We start from the raw sequence: 21080 nt of genomic DNA on the forward strand, positions 1-21080 counted from the left end.
CAGGCCAGGCCTCTCTCCCCCTTCAAGATGGTGGGAGCCCTGAAAAGGAGTATATATGTGCAAATTTAACTTTGCTTAGGTTAGGAATGGAATATGATGCACTCAACTTGATATTGAAAAGCATTCTAAGGTAGATGTATCTGAGGAAGTGGATTGACCAGTTTAAAAGAGAGTCATCTGTTGGGCATGCTTTGATTTTGAGTTCCTGCATGGCAGGGGGTTGGACTGGATGGCCCTTGTGGTCTCTTCCAACTTTATGATTCTATGAAAGCTTCACTTAAAAGTTTTTTTAAAACTTTGTATTGGCAGCAATAGTTAATTTTTTAAAAGGTTAATGAAAAACTTCATTCTTTGAAGCTTCTGAGAAAGTCAGATAGAGAAATTGTGAATAACAAACCCAGAAAGGAATCTACAGCTTGGGGGGGAAAATTAAAAGTTGAGGTTTCTGGTAGGGATTGCACAGAAGAAGCATAGCAAAACCAGTTAAAAGGAGAGAGCCAGAATAGTGCAACAGAGAGGGGGCAGGAGTAGAATGTGGAGCAGTGTGTGTGTGGCATCAGGGCGCCCTGGGTGGGCAGAGTTGGGTGTCTGTTGTGAGGACACTACACCCCAACTGCCCCCATACTGGCCTTTCTGTAAAGGGCCCGAGATGATTAAACCGAGTCTACCATACTGTGGATATATCATGCGATATCATGACTCATTGGAAAAGATGATAATACTTGGTAATGTGCAAGGCAGTACACAAAGAGGACGATTGCCCTACATGCAGATAGATTTTGTCTGGGTAGCCAAGGTCCTGAGTTTGTAGGATCTTAGCAGGGCTGTTGATGACTGAGGTTCTTGGCGGTCTCTCATTGATAGGATTGTGATAGGAAGGTGAAGTGAACTTTATAGCCAATGACAACAACAATGAATTTCCATACTGTTTACTGTATTTTACTTCATCTCAATGTGATGAAGCACTGTCTTGAAGCAGAGACAGCTGTCTGAGGTTTGTAAGATGGGGAATGTTATAATGAAGGTATCTTCACAGTGTACTTTTTCATCTCCCAGGCATCTTAGACATGTAGGGGACAGAGAAGTGGCAGAGTGGATATTATACAATGAAAGTGATCTTAAAATTGTTGGAATGAAAATGTATTATGAAAACAGGCACTGAGTCTCAGCATATGGGGGAGGTGGGCTATTTGGAATCTTGTCTTAATGACATTTTTGTATGTGCCTTAATTAATGATAGAAACTAGAGTGGAAAAGCTCTAGCAAAGCTTGTAAATGTCAGACTTGATGGAAGGCAGTTCATTTTGCAAGTGAATTTGGTGTTGCTAAAGCCAAAGATAAAAGTACTTCCCTAGAGTTGATAATTTTGGAAAATCTAATAATATCTCCTAGCCTGATAATATCCAGACATTTTGGACTATAGATTCCATCATCCCAACCATCAGCTATGCTGGTCAATGCTTATAGAAGTTGTGTTCCGAAACGTGTGAACATTTTAAACTTAACCAATGTCAAATATCTACACTTAAGACTGTGTAATAACAGATGGATAGTTTTATCTTGCCTAACCTGTTTGCAACATTAATTTGCAAGAATGTTTGCATCTTGAAATGTTCTACATGCAAAGTATCCTGGATAGATAGTCCAGGAAAGTAGAAGGAAATATTTGAAAATTTAGAGGGTAGTTGAAACTCAGCTCTATTTCTCTTTGTGTAGATGCTTCCCAGGCTATTTCCAAGTGGCTGCTTGCTGACTTGCTTCTCAGTCCATGACCTTGGCAGCTGAGGTGGTATTTAGGTTTTTGGGAGAGTATTTAGCCTTTTCAAAATGGTATTTTACCACTCCCTCTCCTAGCCCTTCAGAGAAAGAAATACTGACTTGGGTAATTAAGTAAAGGTAATCTAATAATTGCTTAAATGTTGATTGAATAGGAGTTTCTGCATTCCACAGACTACATTTTTTTCTCCTTTACATATAAAGTGACTCACCGTGTTGACTGAAGATATACTGTTTATACATGCAGGAAGGGGAGACCTACCCCTCTGTGCATACACATGCACACATTCACTTTCTTTGAAAATGTAACCAGCTAAAAGACCAAACCCAGTAAACTATCTCTATAAACTTCAATAATGGAATGGTTAAGGATTTTGACATTAATATTGTATCACCTTTTAAACTCTGGAAAACATTTCCCCAATTTTGGCTCCTGTCATGAAATGGCTTAGAGAAGATTGGCAAACAAGTTATTGCCACCCTGCATTACTAACGCTTGGCTCTCTCTCGTGGATTTCTATAAGAAAAGTGTTCACCAGGTCAGAACTGCCACATAAAATTACCATCAGTTGAATCAGTTTGGTGTTCTGTGTGTTTTTGGTAAAGGAAGCTTTTAGTAGAGGATTTTGGGCAGTGCACATGTTTTTTCTTAAACAAATATGTAACTGTCTTCATCATGAGTATTTTCATAAGTGCTATTATATATCTGTTTAGAAGCTTTGTTGGGGGTGGGATGCAATTGCTTGGTTACAGAAGAATATTAGCTATAGGACCCCAAACACAATTTTGCACTACAATCTCTGCTGGCTTATACCTGTTTCTCCATTATTGTGCAATACTTTAAATACTAAAACAAGTATAAGGTAGCATTCAAGGCTTCATTGAGTCCCAACAAATTTAAATTATATCAGGACGGACTGTTAAGGGAAGTGCTGCCACATCCTGCTACCTGATCTGTGTATGCTACCTAGAGGTTAGTAGTTTTGAAGAAAAACACAGAAAAAGAGTGAATATTCTGGGGGCATGAGGAAAGAATGGTGCTCTAGTAAAAGAAAGGTCATGGCTTTATAAGTTGCATTCATAAGTGAGAAAGCACTGTATTTCACTTTTTGGAGATGCAATAGATAGGCGTACTGAGGCAGAAGTATTGTTCTTCTTCATGGTCTCTGTGACTCACACAAATGGGCTATCCTGCACATGAATTTTGAACAAACAATGATTCAAACAAATTGGGAACTGATGTCAATAGCAACAGGGAAGGAGGAAACGGGGGGGGGGGGGCAATAGGGAGGTTGAAATACCACTTGTCACCCCTCCTAATCTTTCGTGTGGGACTGGTTCCTTTCCAACTGTGATAACTAAAAAGATTTGCTGCCCTGTGGGAAAGCGAAGAGATCCAGCTGGTCAAAGTATGCCTAATATATTTGGAAATAGTCTCCCCCTGCACACACATAACATCTAGTTTTCTCTTTGTCTCCCCCAAGATGCTGATCTTATCTTGGGCTCTCTGACAACATGGCTCCAATTTTCTTTTTCCCTGACATAAAATTGCTGTTAAGCATCCTAAACCTTTGACTAAGAGAGATTGTAAATCAAAATAAGTACATAATAAACTAAGGAAATTTGTTGGGTCATTCTGTTTGTCTCAGTGGCCCTGCCTGTCTTTAATAGAGCTCTTAATCTTCTAATTACTGTAAAGCTTTGAGAGGGCCTAGTTACTTTTTCATCGAAGGGTTAACTAATTTTCTTTTGAAGGGATTCAATTAGGAGCTATTACAATGGTTTATTGCTTCAGGGCAGTGAAACCTAGGAGTTCTGTGGGTTAATTTTTCAAAAATAAAGTTCAGAAATGAGGCAGCTCTTTTCTTAGCTGTCAGTGTTTCAATAACTTAAAACTGAGCTTATTCCTGAGTTTTTGATGAGAAAGTGAGTCTTTTAACATGTGGCTTCAATTCATGTTTTAATCAGAATATGGAAGTAATTACTGTGACATCTGAAACTGAGGTAGCAATAAAAAAATTATCACAAACAAGACAGCAGACACAAATTATTTTGTGTTTATTAATGGGTGGCCCTTTGGAAACTTTCCCCTTCGGTTAATTGGTTCCAGATATTTGAAAACTGAAATTGTTTTGACTGATATTCCTGCCCATATTTAACTTGAGCTGCCTAGATGGGGATGAAGTTGTCAACTATTAATGTCTTGTCTTCAGAAGGTTTGGTGAGGGTGATCTGACTAGTTGGTTTTCCAGAGAACACTTTGAAAACAGATGCTTGTACTTACCAGCTCTCCTTTTGCAAATTATTTATCCTATTTCTTTTGCACCCGAGGGTTAGTTTATTAGTTGCAAAGAGGCCAAGACTGATTAAATGCTTGTGAAGAGGTTAAATACTCATGTAAGGCACACTTGTAAACTGACCAATGTTTTGGCAAATGTGTAAGACAATTACATGATTATGAAGGAATGATTTAAGCAGGTTGTTATGTTAAAAAAATTGAATTTCAGCCACTGTTTGTTTAAAAGTATTGCAATTCATAGTCTAAATGTAACTGCTGTTCTGATTAAACCAAACCGGGAGAGGCGGGGAAACATTAATAATAATAATAATAATAATAATAATAATAATAATAATAATAATAAATTGCTGAATGCAAAGCCAATGCATGTGTAAATTTCATTATTTACTCTATTTGGGACTAGCACTTGGATTTAGGCCAGAGGTGGGAACCATGCAGGCCCCCAGATGTTGTTGGACAGCATGCCATAGCCAGCATAGCTAATGGTGGGGAAAGCTGGGAGTTCCAGTCCAACAATATGTTTAGGGACCCCTGTTTTAGGTCCACACATGTATGTGATAGGGCAATTTTTAATCAAAATGAGGTAAGAAATATGTCAATATCAGAAGACAGTTGTGTAAACTTCTGGTCCTGTAGATCACAGCCCATGATAAAAGAGATTGCTACAGTATACAGTTGGCCCGTCTTATCCATGGATATTTTATCCATGGATTCAAGCATCTATGGACTGAAAATATTCAAAAAAATATAAATTCTACAAAGCAAACCTAGATTTTGCCATTTTATATATGGAACACTATTTTACTATGCCATTGTATTTAGTGGGACCTGAGTATCCACCAATTTTAGTATCCACGGGGGGGGGGGGGTGCTGGAACCAAACCCCAGTGGATACCAAGGGCCCACTGTATGACTGAATTAATTAAATTCTGAGATTGTATTACTTTTCTTTCTTAGATTTGGTTGTTTTTATTACTAAATTATACAGAAATATAAACACATATACTTTCTCATAAGAAAGGTATAATGGCCTCTTTTCCATCCTTGCCTCAGTTATCCAGTATCTGATAAACTCCAGGTTAGATTAATACTTCACATGTCTGACAGCCTCTGCAAATAGTTTGAAATTACAGCTAGTTCAGAATGCAGCCGCTAACCTGTTGACTGGTTCTACTATTAATTGTCATTTTTGTAAAATTTAAATACACTCTTCATTCTTACAGATATCGTGGCAGTGTAGAAATAATAAAGCAATAACAATATGTTGCATTAATAAAAAACAAAAGTAACATGTGTAGTTAAAACAAAGAAAAACCTGAGATGTAAATACCAAAGCGATTCCATGTTTGATTCTAGTCATGCTGTTGTGGAGAGGGTATTTCATAGTTCAGGTGCCACTACTGAGAAGGTGCTCTGTGCCGATGACACGTCATGCCCCTGGGATATGTGTTTTCCTATTATCTAAAGTTATGGGCAGGCTGGTGAAAGGGTAGGTAGGTGTTTCTGTAAATACTAGGAGTGTGTTATACCACCTGCACTAGCTTCATACAGGTGCAATTTGAAGTACTAGACTTGACATTAAAGCTCTTCATGGCTTGGGACCAAGATACCGGGAGGCTAGGGTTGCCATAAGTCAGGACCTCCAAACCGGGACAAATGTAGGACAAGTGTAGGATAACATTTTCAAATGTAGGACACATTTTTTATAAAAATAGAGGACACGCAAAAAATTGGTGCTTTTAAAAAAATGTTAATATAAATGCATGTTTCTTAGGCATGATAAAAATGGAGGACATTTGGGCATTATTTCTAGACAGATGGCAGAAATGTACTTCCCTTTCTGGCCAAACACCCCTCCCCCCATTCCAAAACACACACAACAGCACATTTGAGCATTTCACATGGCTTTACTTAACATGGCCTCTTGCATCAGAGCCTTATTCCATAACCATACCCCTTGGGTTTAACACTTAGCATGGTTTAACATGGCTATGCATATTGAACATGATGTCAAGGTGGTTTCACAGTTCTTGCACCAACTGTACTTCTCAGAAGTGTGTACTTGGTCAAGGGACTTCGGTTTTTCTTCACTGCGCATGAGTTTGTAAAAATCACAGCAATTTACATTGGCCATGCCTCAGAGGCTTGCTGATATCAATATCACCATTAAAGAACCAAAAACACACAGAAAAGGCACTTTGGAAAGTCACACTCTCTTGGCTTCAGAAACAGTGCGTGCATGCCTCTGAAGCTGACTCATATCATCATCATCATCATCATCATCATCATCATCATCATCATCATCACACTATCATTGTCAAAACAAGGGAGACTTGTTAGCATTAAAAACACCCAAAACACACTTTGGAAGGTGACACTCTCTCGGCTTCTGAAACAGCGCCTGCAGGCCTCTCAAGCTGACTCATATCATCATCATCATCATCATCATCATCATCATCATCATCATCATCACCACTACCACACTATCATTGTCAAAACAAGGGAGACTTGTTAGCATTAAAAGCACCCTCCCAAAATAAAAACACCTTGAGGCCTCTGGCCACACACTCACTCACTCACTCACTCACCTCCTCCTCCTCCACCTCTTCCTCCTTCTCCTCCCCCTCCTCCTCCTCCTCCTTCTACCCCTCCTCCTCCACCTCCTCCTCCTTCTTCTTCTCCTCCCCCTCCTCATTTGCCTCCTCCTCCTTCTCCCCCTCCTCCATTCGCCGCGCGGCTGGGGCGGAGGGGGCGGAGGAGGAGGAGGTGGGTGGCGTGGTCGCACGCAGGAGGCGGGGAGGCTGGCGCGGTCGTGCACAGGAGGTGCACCACCTCCACCTTTGCCTCCTCCATGCGGCCGCACGGTCTGGGGCAGAGGGGGCGGAGGAGGAGGAGGTGGGTAGCGTGGGGAGGTGGGAGAAGGTGGTGTGGCTGTGCGGGGAGGTGCCGCTTCTACCTTCGCCTCCTCCGCCCCAGGCCTCGCTGCCCTCCTCTTCCTTTGACTCCTCCGCGCAGCCATGCGTGGTGGAGGAGGAGGAGGAGGAGGGCAGCGAGGTCCCGCGGGCCGCCGGGGTTGTCCCGGTTTTTGGCGGCACCTGAGACGGGAGGGGGATGGTGTTGCCAAAACCGGGAAAATCCCGGTTGCAGCCGGGTTATGACAACTCTACGGGAGGCACCATCTTTTTTCCATGGATGGCTTCCAGTAGAATCATAGAACCATATATCTGGAATGGACCACAACCCCAGCCTTGCAGCAAAACACAGCTAAAACACTCTTGAAAGATGTTCATTCAAAACTGGCTTTAAAAAACTCCACAAAGGAGTAGAGTCCACCACACTTTGAGGCAGTCCATTCCACTGTCACACTATTCCTAGAATAAAGATGGCCTTCCTAATGTTTAGATGGAATCGCTTTTCAGTGTGATTTCATCAATAAAAATAAAATTAAAAGAAACAGAAAGGATGTTCTTACTGTTCTGATATGAGCTGTGATTTAGGATTACTGGGAAATGAGTCTTTTCAATGGCAGTGTTCTGGCTTTGGAATGATTGTTTTGCAGGCAGAATTGCCTGATATGCTGCCGGGATGTCTTCTATTAGGTGAAGACCTTTCGTGTTTCTAGACACTGAAACTTTAATTTTGTTTATTTTGTTTCTGTGTTATGCTACTTTCAGAGTATTGCCACATTTCTTTTGTGTATTCCTTTTGTTATATTGTGTCACACACACATTACCACAAGTTTGATAAAGTGTGATAATTTACCATTACCAGTTTGATAAGGTGCTTGAAAGGGTGTGTGTTATTAATCTTAGGGAGGGGATACAAAATAAAGATAGAGGTATACTTCCATGAACAAAGTAGATATGTTTCTTAGCATTAATATTTTTTAAACAGACATTTGGGCACCAGGGACAGAAATATCATGGAAAGTATCATGATAGATTCCTATGCCACAAAAACAGAAAAAGAAAAAAGAAAAAGAAAAAAGAAGAGCAGTTTAATATGTTTCAGCAAAATTTTCATGCAAACTAACAATATGGCTAGATTAAATTAAACAACCTGGTTAGATAATCCTTACAGAAGCAAACAAAAACATTCTGAACCTTCTAGAAAATTATTGAAAGCTCCTTCCAAATGCAAGTCACATGCTCAGCTTTACAGGAAGGTAATGGCAAAGCTCATCTGAACAAATTTTGCCAAGAAAACTCTGTGATAGGGTCGTTGTAAATTAGAAACAAGATTGAAAGGATATAAGAACAACAACAACAACAACAACAACAAAGGCAGGCAGACAGCAACAGTAGGATTGGCTAGAGCAGGATCTAATCCTTCTCAGTTCAGACACTTCATTTTTTTACCACTGACATTCTTCTGCAAACTGCCACAGAAAGTTTGTGTTTCTCCAGCTGTCCTTTACCATCCCAGTGCGTATGCTGCTGAAAAAAATCTTCCAGCTAGACAGAAGGCAAGGAAGAAAAGCCTGAGGACACAGAAACCCTTTGTAAAAAGGAGCTTCTTTGTCAGAGGCGCTGTTAACTGAGGCATGCCTGTACTCTTTATTGAAAACAGGCTCCATCATCTTAAATGAAACGGAGATGTTTGAATTCAACCAGGGCTGCAAAGTAGATCTTTTCAGTTTGAAAACGCACCCAGAATTTAGCTGTAGAATTTGTTAACAAATCACATATTGATGGAAATAATTTATTTTTATTCCACAGTTATTGATAGGTGACTGTGGGGACATGGAAGTACTTTTTTTGGAGTTGTGGCTTTGAGTACTACAAGCCTGCATATTGTTAGTAGAGTTTATGAACTATATGTCTTGATGCTAAGTTGGATTTAAATGATTTGTGGCAGAAATAAATGTCTGCTGGTGAGATAAGCTACTGCAGGAAACAGTCTTGGAGAGAGATGGGGGTAGCTGAGTACAGAAACACCTTACACAAGTTATAAGAACAGTGATACAATTGTTTCCTGGCATTCACCTAGGCAGCCTGGAAGTTCATTTACAGTCTACTTAACAACAGTGTTGTGCTAGTAAAACAACACTTACTGAGAAGTGTTGGATTGTTTCCAGCCCTTCTCCTTTTTTTTTTCTAGTGACAAATTAATCTGGTCCCATTTTGTGCTCCTAATCACACAAAGAATTCTGTCCTGGTGCCCTGTTTATAAGGCTGTTAAATGTGTCATATGGTGTATCAGGATAATGCTTTGAGTTGTGGTTAATTAGCACAAATGAAGCAAAAGGAGTGCCACTTTATAAAATATACATATTTTAATTGCTGTAAAGCACACTGAGGGATTCATTCATTCCTGAATTATTAGCTCCACGGGCGCCAGCCTCAGTGCCTTTGCAGCCTCTGGAATCTAATAATGATTTGTCTTTGCATTGCTGTGACACCACCATTTATGTAGGGAATAGTGCAGTTGTCCTGCGTTTACATGTTTGGTCATATTTCCAGTTTATTTTTGGTCTGGCAGTGTTTCTAGCAAGAAAAGATTGGGTTGTGTTAAAGTATGGAGCCAATGCTTGGAACTCAAAAAGCTGTCAGGGAAATGAGACATGATCAGTAGGCAGAATTAGTATCTAGATCTGGGTACATTATTTTCAAATTTGGAAACAGTCTTACTAAAGGCTGTCAAGAAAAGGGGTAGGTGTCCTCCAGATATTTTGGACTACAATTCCCATCAACAACAACCATGATTGCCAGTGGAAAGGGATTATAGCAGTTGTAGTCCATAACTACCTATTCCTGTTTCATAGGATGGAATAGCTCCTTCTTGATGACAATCTTCTTCTGTAGTATATATTCTCTCTCTCTCTCTCTCTGACACACACACATACACACACACACACACACACACACAGAGAGAGAGAGAGAGAGAGAGAGAGAGAGAGAGAGAGAGATGGCCTTCTAGAATGTGTCATGATTGACCAGCCTTTTCATGGAGTTTTCAGACTCTTTGGAGTCTGAAAACCTTAATGTATTGTGAGTTTGATTCCACCCAGGGGCTCCAGGGTCAATTCAGCCTGGCATCCTTCCGAGGCTGCTAAAATCAGTACCCAGCTTGTTGGGGGCAATTGACCTACATGTTGTAAATCACTTAGAGATTGCTTAGTTCAGTGTGAAACGGTATAGAAATGTAGCTGCTATTGATCTTGCTGTATTGTGAGATCTTCAGAGCAACCCTCCTTTTTGGTATTTTGCTTATCATGTAAAGAATTAGAGAAAAGATTGACAGCCATGCCTTCGTTGCCCCCGCTCCAAATAATGGTATGGATGTTTAAATATATTTTTTCTTCATTTGGGCAATCCCGTTTTTGCATACTTGATTACTTAGGGGGATGTTAGTTTTATTGTGTCCAAGCAATAAATAACAAAAAATCATCCTGGCTTTTTTAAATCAAAAAGGTAATTGAAAGTTCACCCTTGGACTGGGCAGTGCATTGTCCAGTAGCCATACATTCTGCATAACAGCTAGGTATTTAATTCACATGTAGAAGTTAGCAGACATGTAGTTTCTTTTTTACAGTACTTTGTATTGCTAATCAGTTGCATGATCTCATAGTTTATATTCTGTGAAACATTTTCATGGCCATGTCAACGTCAGTTTTCAAAGTCTGTTATTCCATGCCTTGTTGGGTAGCCAGTATACTTCCTAGAGAAAATGACCAGTTTTAGAAAAGTAAATACCCCCTTATAATGCATACCAGAATGGGTTTCTTGACCTTCTAATTGTTTTCACCCAATTAATTGTAGATCTTTGGGTCCACTTTGATGATACTCTAAAAGTAAATATTGCACCAACTAACTAGTTCTCTATCAGATTACATGTATCCTTCACCAGAAATGATTTTGTTCTAATTAGCCATCAGTCTAGACAGAATGCAAGGGTAACTTTAAGAAATGTGAAATAGGTTAAATCTTGTTCTTCTGTTTCTGATTAGTTTGGAGGGATTGTATGGCATATGTGTATTGAAACAAAAAAGCTTTGTCTGTCACTCAGATTAGATGCAACTGGTAATATTTATTGTTTACTGTTGGCTTGTGATAAATTACTAGCAGTCAGGGCAAGATACAATTTTCATTTTTTTCATGCATAAATCACTGAACTCAGCTAATAGATGTGAAAAACCCGCAATTCAGTGGTAGTGTAGTCGTTCATTTATACATATTGCATACCCAAACTTACTTCTGCCTTTGGGGAATATAAAAGATGATATAACTATGCAGTGTAAAAGTATTTTGACAATAATTTCAAACATAAATCTTCTGAATCATATAGTGAATCCATTGAATCTGAACTGGTTCAGAGTTTATTGCAGTGAGTGCTGGCCAATGAGATGCTGAGGTATCTGATTTGCTATTTCCTTTAAAATAGATTGAGTTTTCAGGAGTACATATGAGCTGTGGAATGGAAGTCTTCAAAAATATTGTGTTTCAGTGAGACACACATATATGTATCTGTTACACCTATTATAAGTAGTAGTACTTATTAAGGCCAATCGTTCAATTCTACAGCCTCCTACTTCTTCCATCAGAATCACCAATCACCCCTTATCCTCAAACACCCCCTGTACCCTAGAAATAGCTCCTTGCCTAAAGACATCTTCTGAATTTGGCTCATGTTAAATTTGAATTAGGTAATTTGGGCAAATTGGAGAGAATTTGGTACTCTGTGACGTCTGCCCCCTTTGTCTCACCACATTAAAGGTGCTACTGTTAACATGTTTGTATGTTGGAGATTTCAGAAACAAATGCTGAACTCTACATTTTGGTTACAGAAACTAAATGCACACTTATAGGATGGGGAATCTTGACTTAGCAACAGTACATGTGAAAGGACCTTGGAATTACTCTTGATCATAAATTGAATATGATGCAGCACTGTGATGTTGCAGCAAATAATATTTTAGAATTGTAGTTCTAAAACAAGTGCAGTAATAGTCCGACTCCTACTATAATTTGCACTAGTTTTGGCAACTCATTTTAAGGAAGATATAGTCGGCCCTTCTTATACACGGACTTTTTATACATGGATTCAAGCATACACGGTTTGAAAATGTTCAAAAAAAGTATAGATTTCAAATATCAAACCTTGATTTTCTATTTTTTATAAGGGACACCATTTTGCTATGTCATTATATTTAATGGGACTTGAGCATACACGGATTTTGTTATACACAGGGGATCTTGGAACCAAACCCCAGTGTATAACAAGGGTCCACTGTAATTGACAAGTTGGAGCAGGTTGAACGGCAACAAGGATGATAAAAGGTATGGAGAACAAAACATATAAGGAAAGATTAAGGGAACTGAGCCATATGTTTTGTCTGGTAAAACAGAGTGACATGATTGCACTCTTTAAATATCTAGAAGGCTGTCGCAGAGTTGGGTAATATTATTATTAAGCTTTATTTATATAGTGCTGTAATTTACACAGCACTGTACATACAGTCTTTTTAATAAGATGGTTCCCTGTCCTCAGGCTTACAATCTAAAAAGACATGACACAAAAGGAGAAGGGAATGGTGGCAGGGAAGGGGATCAGGTCCTGCAGTTCTTCTCTCCCTCTGAGACCTGGACTAAGGCAGATGGATTGGAAGAAGGCTCTTCTTCTTCTTAAGGGTAGGCCCAATGGAGTTGGGCCTGCTGTTTCTCCCAAGAGTCCCAATCCTAGGCCAGATGGTGTCAAATTCCATGGAGGGAGGGCTCTTCTGCTTGTGGGTACAGGTTTGTTCTCTGCTGCCCCAGAGACTTTTTTGTTCAGGCAGGCCTTCAGCTATTCATTGGCTATTTGCTGTCTTATAATAAGATGTGCTTTACTTCTATTTCCATTATTATGCTCTGAGCGCTTTTAAAATTGTTTTAAATTAGTGTTTTAATTTGATTGCTTATTTAATTTTTTAAGAAAGTATTTGTACTATATATTGTTTTGGCTACATTTTGTTTAAAATTTATTTGTGTTAGGAAAAAGTTGGGAAGTAAATAAAATAACATAAATACATTCCAGGCAGGATTTAGGAAACATAACTAGTATGATCAAGCATTAACTTGATCAGGTCCTGCCCAGCTTCCAAAATCAGGTGTGTTCTGGGTTGTAAGGAGTAACCTGAGCTGACTGGAAATTACAAGGACAAAGAAGGGTACAAATTACTTTGCATCGGATGTGTTCCTTCTCTGCAAGACTGAAACCACCAGAATGCAGATTAATGACTGCCAGGCCTAGCCTGATCAAGCAAAGCCAGGCAGATAGAGTACCCATGACATTTTATCTCAGTCAGGTGGGTGTGTACTTTAACACTAATTATGATATGCAAGAGACACCCAGACAAAGTTTTGCATGGGGCTGCTATAGATGCTGAATAGCACCAAAAACTTAAACCCTAAACATGTTGCCTTGAAACATTCTGCTGTTGATTTCAGTGATGTGTGGAAGAGGAAGCTGTTTTAAATGTTGGAGAAGATTTGTTTTTAATGATAGGCTAATCAGAAGCCGCTTGCTTCGGAAGAGGCAAGCACATCAAGGAGACAGATTCTTCATGATGTAGCAGTGTCTGGTAGGGTGTGTGTTAGTGGAGCAATTACTCTGATCCAGATTTAACTCTGAACTTTAAACGAGCTCTGTAAGGTTCTGAAACTATTTGGGGGATAGCAGTCAGTGTCTTGGATGGTTCATTTAAAATTCAGGTGAAAACATGAAACAGATTCTCCACTCCAGTGTCATGGAAAGCAACAGGTCTCATGGCCCTGACATGATCAATTTTGTGCTTGCTGAGAAATGCACAGTTCCCATACTTGCATTCTTAACTGCCATAGTTCCAGGAGATTTGGTTCAATTGCCTTTCTTTCTGTAAATATTTGAATAAACTCAAAGGCAGTCAGAAGGGCTGAGCAGATGGGCCAGGATAGTATGGGCTCAGCTTGTGCTATTTTGGCCATGGTGGTGACCCGGGTTGGGTCAACATGGGGATGGGTTCACACACCCATCCCTGCACCCAGCTGGGACAGGACAGATGCATGCTCCTTAATTTGCCATGCATCAACCTGACTAAGATGCCCTGTCTCTTGTTGCCACATGGAAACAGGGTTCCTGGCCACACCCACGTGGCCAAGCATGCTGTTTCTGCATCAGATGCAGTGGTGGAGGGCTTCTCAGGGCAATGCATGGCATGGTAAGGAATGTTGGAGGGGATCGTGTGAACAGTTGCGGCATTTCAGGGAAACTCCATGGCAAACCAGAGGTAAATTACAATGGAGCATTAGCTGATTACCCTGGAGTCAGGCCGGATCCTCTGGATCTGTGTCTGGTCTTGTAAGATTGAGCCTGATCCTTCCCCAGAGGTTTTAGCTTGCATTATCTTATCTAGATGATGTGAGGCTGGGGAAACCTAGGTCTTTTGGCGCGTGCAGACAACTCGAAGATACTGTGTCTCTGTTTCAGAGTAATTTGGGAGGTACACATGGAATTTCAGGGGATATATACCTTTGGATGTGTGGAGTGTGCCTATGTGGTTGTTCCTGCATACTTTTCAAAAGCACTGGAGGATATATACCTTTGCCTCAATGCAGGCCACATTTCAGATGTGGGCATTTGACAGTGTGGTGAGTAGCAGTTTGTGCTCTCTCTGTGTACCTCTTTTTAACTTTATAATTTTGTTTTTAGTAATTTGATAATAGTTTTCTAATTGATCTGATCATGATTTGTACAGCTTTGTGCACAGCTTGGGAAAGATTTGTATATGGTAACAAAGGGGTGAAACAGACTGCACCTTTGCACAACTGTTCAAGTAGCTTCAGAACACAGCATTTTGACAGTGCATGCTCTGAAGCCACCCAGAAGCTGGCTTCATACCACCCAGCTGCCCACATGTGGGTCAGCCTCTGGGTGTTCTGGCAGTGCGGCATTTACACGCTGCATGCTGCTGGAGCGCCTGAAAGCTGGCTTCAGTCTGCAGGGGGCAGAAAAGCCAGCTTTTTCCTGGGGCAAAAAGGAGTGGCTATTGGACTGACAAAAAAGTGTGTGGTTGCCACGGTCCCAATCTGGCTTTCTCAGGTGCGACTTAAACCTGCTCCTACGGGGCAGTCTTTTTCACCTTGAAGTGGGTTGAATAACTTAGATAAAACAAAACTTTAAGAAAGCAAAAAGTACTTGTCCAAAAAGTATATGTTCCTTAGGCATTACATAGTTTAATGATGATGATGATGATGATGATGATGATGATGATGATGATGATGATGATATTTATTTAAAGCTGTTAAGACTTTAAAAGCAAAACCTGTATGCAGTTTTTTAAAAAAGCTGATGACAGCTTGAATAAAAATTTGCTGGGTTGCACTTTCTAATTCTGTACAGTAAGAGTACAATATTAAAATTTGGAAAAGATTTGTGTGTGAAATTTTTAAAGAAAACATACATTCATAGCAGAATTACCATTTAAATTAAGCAGTGCCAATAATTTTTAATATCCCTTCTCATTTTAATTTCTCTTTCTTTCATTTTCTTTTTTAATGAAACTTTGCTAAACTTCATGTGCACTTCGAATACTTTTCCAGGGCTTTATGTTAATACAACTTCTTTTACATCCCAGTTACTACTCTCTCTGATTTGACTAATTGTGTAACCCCTTTAATACTTAGCTGTCTCTGTATACATTAAAAACTCCACAACCCTACTATTGAGCAGCTTTGGGATCATTGGGTACTTCCTTCCCCCACACCCATTTAAGTAGGACACTTTGAGTATAGTTCTAATCTTCTTAGCAACATTCAGCACGCGTGAGTGGTGATTCTATCAAGAAATCCACAGTCCTGGATTCACAAATCCTGTGAATCTAACTTATTCTCTAAGGAGCTTTGACAATTGATTTTAGTTGTGTGACTCCAACTATATTAAAGGAAGTCTGTTACTAGTAGAAGAAGAATGAAAGTCACACACACCACTGGTTCTCAATGGAAACAACAGGAGCTTAGCAGTATTGACAGAATACACTATTTGGCTGAGACATCCTTAAAATGTTGGTGGAAAGAATGGATGAAAAGAATCAGTTCTGAAGAACACAAAGGTTGAATAAGACTCTCAGCCCTTTAATCTTCAAGAGGGTGAAGGAGAATTAGGTCTTGGTGTTGGTATGAACTTCTCGTGGGTGTAAATGAGCTAATAAATGGAAGCCTGTGAGTTGGCCATTGCAACTTGGGAAACAAAATGTTAAAAGTATAAAGAAATAAAAGTGCTTATGGACTAAGACATGAAGTGTGGGGAAATATTGGTTATGTGTGTGCTCACCCACTAGCTGCACTTTTAAAGGGAAAAAATACCAATTAGCACTATGTATTTCAAAAGTTATCTGTGTTGTGTCACCTGTTCAAGCAACCTTTTGGAATCTGGCCACTGCATCCCTCCTATAGTGAGTTAACCGTTTAGCTCTTTCATTCATGACCAAATGACAAACACTGATAAAACAGCGAATACTTAGTCTGTTATTTTTCTTTTTCTCAATTTTAGCTTCAAAAGCAGGGGTAGGCAACCTGCGGGCCGCGGGCCAGATGCGGCCCAGCGAGGCCTTGGGACCGGCCCCAGCCCGGTCCTGCCGCTGTTGCCGCCGGGGCCTTTGGCATCTCACGCAAGTGGCACGGTGGGGCATTGTCTTAGAAGCCTCAGAAACAGCATTTATCTTAACATTTTTTAAAAAATCAGCAAATTTTTTCACGTGTCCTCCATTTTTTATTTAAAAAGTGCCCTCCCTTTGAAATTTTGTCCTACATTTGTCCGGTTTATTTATTTATTTAATTCTTTAAAAAAATTATTTATTATTTGTTTTTTGGCTTCGGCCCCCCAGTTGTCTGAGGGCAGCAACCCGGCCCCCGGCTCAAAAGGGTTGCCTACCCCTGTTCAAAAGTATTGTATGGTGTTAGTGTTTTTGAAAAAAGAGAATTATTTCATGCCTGTCCTTTCCAATTAATGACCGTTTTTGGAAACTCTTACATTTTCTTTAATAGTTTTGTATCAAAACATGGCAGATCTTTTTATTCCATAAGAGATATCTGTGAAGTTATTAAAGGCATGTCTACACTTTATATTTAATTTTATAAAATCAACATCTTTTATTGCTACTTATTATTTTACTATGTGTTCTATTATTTTATTACAATATCATTATCATCATCATTATTATTATTATTATTATTATTATTATTATACTATTATTTTAATATAATAAGTGCTGATTTAATAAAAACTGGCATTTGTGAGTATGGGATTTTCTCCCATCAGCAGCATGTCAGGTTTCAACTAACAATGCATGAGAAAAGACACCTTCATTTTGTGCTTTTAAATTGACTCCTTTTTCAAATAACTTTCTCTTTTTGTACGCAGGCCACAGAAACACTATTTCGCATGGGAGTTTCAAGGGGTACGATTACTCCTCTAAGACATGGAGAGGTAACGTCATATTTGTTTGCCATTATGTACAGAATACTTTTAAAATCAAAATTTTGTGCAAATAAATACTTGTAGTTACTGAGAGGGAAAAAATCACCACAATCATTCCTCTATTAGTTATCTCCACACAGTCCTGAGAAGAGTAAGTGGAAAAGAAAATGTGGAAAATATTCTGAAAGAACATATGGGTGACTTCCAGGGAAATGGAACCAGAACACCCTTCACTGTCCAATTTTGTTGCAGCTGCGACTTGTAGAATGGCTAATGCCTGAGATGTAGTCTTGCTTACAGTGGAACATGTGATTTATAAAATGTCTTTTGCACAGCAAAGTACAATCCCCCCTCCAAAACAAACAAACAAACAAACCAAAAAACCCCAAACCTAAGGTAGAAATTTACCTTGATAATTTTGATAACCTTTTAAAAACAGAATATTAAACAGAACTTAAAATCCTTTTTAAAGTCAACCCTATTTCATGATGGCCATAGACTACCATTGCAGTTGCACCTTATTCATCAGGAATAACAACCTACAAGGGGAAGGTCTGGGCAGTTCATATAGAAGAGCAATGAAGAGAAGTGTGCTTGGTCTTCTAAATCTGATGTGGTATGTGATATTTCAGCCTTCAAATATGTTTCTTAAAAATGGGGTCCCAGTCTTACCACAATATCTTGAAGCTTTTGGGCAAACATTTTGCAACGTCTTCATCACCTCATCTCTTTGTATTCCCTCTGCCTATAGTTTGCCAGCATCTGGACGATCAAAGGTTGCCCATATCAGAGCTTGATGTTTGGGAAGGAGAAAATAGGGCAACAATAGATAAGAGCCCTGGGGGCAGACCACTGGTGTTTGGTTTTAACTAGTGTATAACACCTAGTAAATAATACATGATAGCGATGAAACATCATAACTGAATATTATTTTTTCTGACAGTGTGATAGGTTCTGGGTGGAGTTGTGAGTAAGCAGGAAAAAACAAAACTAGTCTTGAATTAATAACAGATCCCCATGTTGCTCTGTAGCAGACAGATTTTAAAAATACAAGTCGAAAATGAAGAGTCACTTATGACTCTTCTGGTCTGGCTTGTTTCCAGGCTCAGATGGATTTGCAGTTTATAATGCTGAATGTTGGAGGGAAATCTTTTCCCTCGCTTCCTGCTTTCAGCTATTGGACATGCCAGGAGATTCATCCCCACGGTCTCTTCTGGCTATGAAAACAGTTTTCTTTTGTCGTCCTTTCCACATAAGAAATCAGGTTTTTATGCTGAAAGCTGTATTATTTGCTGTTTACATATGGATTACAGAATTATTGACAGGGTTTTGGCACAGGACCCGAACATGTTGTTGCCAAGTGTCATTCATCCAAGTGAGACAGATAATGGTTGGAATGGTTTTCCTGTTCAACAGCATCCACACAGTTGTGGGAAATTACCTCAGGACTGTTATGGCCATGAAGTTGACTGATCTCTAAGGTGTCTAATAGAACCAAGGGATGTAATGAAATTCAAGAATATAATTGCATTCAGGACTGAGCACATTTCTCTCTTGGTTGCTGAAGTGTTTCCATCAAAACTCACTTTTGGAAAATGTATGTTGATTCAGAGGTCAGCCATGACTCCTCAAGGGCATAGGTGCTGTACTGGGGTCTGAGAGGTTTTGCATTTTTTAAAGTCTTGGGGAAAACTGAGAAGCACTGTGAATTTACTTTTATTTCTAGTTGTGTCAATCTGTTCTCTAGCCTTCTGCTCTTTAAAAATAGCCTTGCAGTTATGTTTTAAGGACCATTACCAAGGGACAATGAAAAAAAAATACAGACACACTTAATTGCGTGCCTCTGAAATCTGTCAGGCTTCCAAGACATTATAATTGGGATACCGACCATTAATGAACTATGCTTTATAGCTTAATGTTCCTCGTGCCAAATTGTATTACATATAAAAAAGCTGGATATAATCCCGAAATTAACACTTGGGAATAGTGATTGGTTTGACAAAGTTGACTTGGTTTATGCTCCCATGTTTCCCAAAATCTTCAGGTAAGTTTGCGGAGAGAACCACATTATTTGCTCATCACCAAGCAACAATCTCCTTATTTATGAATTTGGCAAAAGGGACACCCCCCCAATTTCCTCTTGGTTCAAACAAAGTCTTAAAGTGAAAAACCTGTTTCTAGGCTGTTGTGTACCAGAAACCCCAATTAATTTTACAAGGAAAGTTATATATCTGCCATAGATATGGTGGTGTCTCTGTCATAAGAGTTATGTAGGACAATTCTAGCAGATTTTCTATTTATTGGCTGCAGACAAGCAGCGTGAAACTGGGGGTTATAAGATATCTGAATTCCTGAAGAAGAGCATAGTCCTCTGGCTTGGACAGGGAGTGATACTTGGTTGCTGTGGTAAGGAGGGGTTTGTTTCCCCCAAACATTGTGAAACTGGCCTTTACATACTTCTCAGAATCTCTCTTTTCTCTTGGGGCAGGCTGCCAATTTGAAATGTAGGGTCAGCTTTTACACACCTTTTGGTGCAAGCCTACTGGGGTCAAAACACATCTCAAAATGCCACTGTTTTCAACATAGGTTAAGATGGATCTGGCGTGGATCCAGGCTACTACAGAAAGCTGAATGTCAAGGCTGTCTTGCTGCTCCTCTGTCTTCTAATGAATGCTCTAATAGCTTTGTGATTTCTGCCCAGATCATGTTGCTTGGGGCAGGCAAAAAAATTGGGCCGTGGCCAGGACTGAAGCAATATCTTAGCAGCTGCTTGGCAAGCCTTGTCAATGGGCTTTTGCTAAGTCCCTAGTGGAGGCACTTGATGGTGTGGAGGCCTGGAAAGTGTTCCCTGATAGGATTAGCTCATTGAGTCTCCACACTTCTCTTAATTACAGATGTGTCCAGGCAAATGGCATATTGAAGGTTTTGTCTGACTTTTGCATGCTCCTTCCCTTGGAGTAGGGGGAAGAGATTTTTGGCTGTTTGAACATAGCACCTCCTCAACCATTGGGGGAAAAACCTCTTAGGGAATGGATTTCTCTGGTGGTCATGCAGGCAACCAAGTTCAAATAAACTAGTGGAGGATGCCTTGCTTGCATTGCAGCTATCTGGAGAAGGGAGGGATAGCTGGGACTTATATTCTCATTATGCTTCGAATTTATATTAATTCTTGTATCTATCTTCTTGAGTGGACAGTAGTTATATACTTTAGCAGATGGTACACTGTTGTTGCTAAAAGCAGTTGCTAAAACTAGAAATGCATTTCAGGGCCTGGAACGGCCCTTCTGAAGTAGAATCTGCTTTTTCATAGTAAGTGTATATATACTGTCTCCTATACATATACATGGAATAAACTCTATTATAAAATTGCATTTGACTTCCCAAGATTAATTGCAATAGTTGTGTATCACTTGGTTGTGATCAACTATTACAATAGATTAGTTAAAATAGTTGTGCAGCACTGCTTAAAAACTTTAAGTATTTTGCATCAGATAATAATAATAATAATAATAATAATAATAATAATAATAATAATAATAATAATAGGATTTATTTATATGCCGCCCAATCA

At 39.5% G+C, this 21080-nt stretch overlaps 1 protein-coding gene across 1 annotated transcript in view; it reads left to right on the forward strand.

Moving 5' to 3' along the window:
• Positions 1 to 21080, forward strand: part of TMEM135 (transmembrane protein 135) — a 226730-nt gene that overhangs the window by 57284 nt on the left and 148366 nt on the right. The window contains exon 5 of the mRNA XM_042457786.1: positions 17453 to 17518. Within this exon, the coding sequence (XP_042313720.1) occupies positions 17453 to 17518 (66 nt within the window). The remainder of the gene's footprint in view (positions 1 to 17452; positions 17519 to 21080) is intronic.

This window comes from Sceloporus undulatus, chromosome 3 (assembly GCF_019175285.1).
Source record: "Sceloporus undulatus isolate JIND9_A2432 ecotype Alabama chromosome 3, SceUnd_v1.1, whole genome shotgun sequence".
Taxonomy (NCBI): domain Eukaryota; kingdom Metazoa; phylum Chordata; class Lepidosauria; order Squamata; family Phrynosomatidae; genus Sceloporus; species Sceloporus undulatus.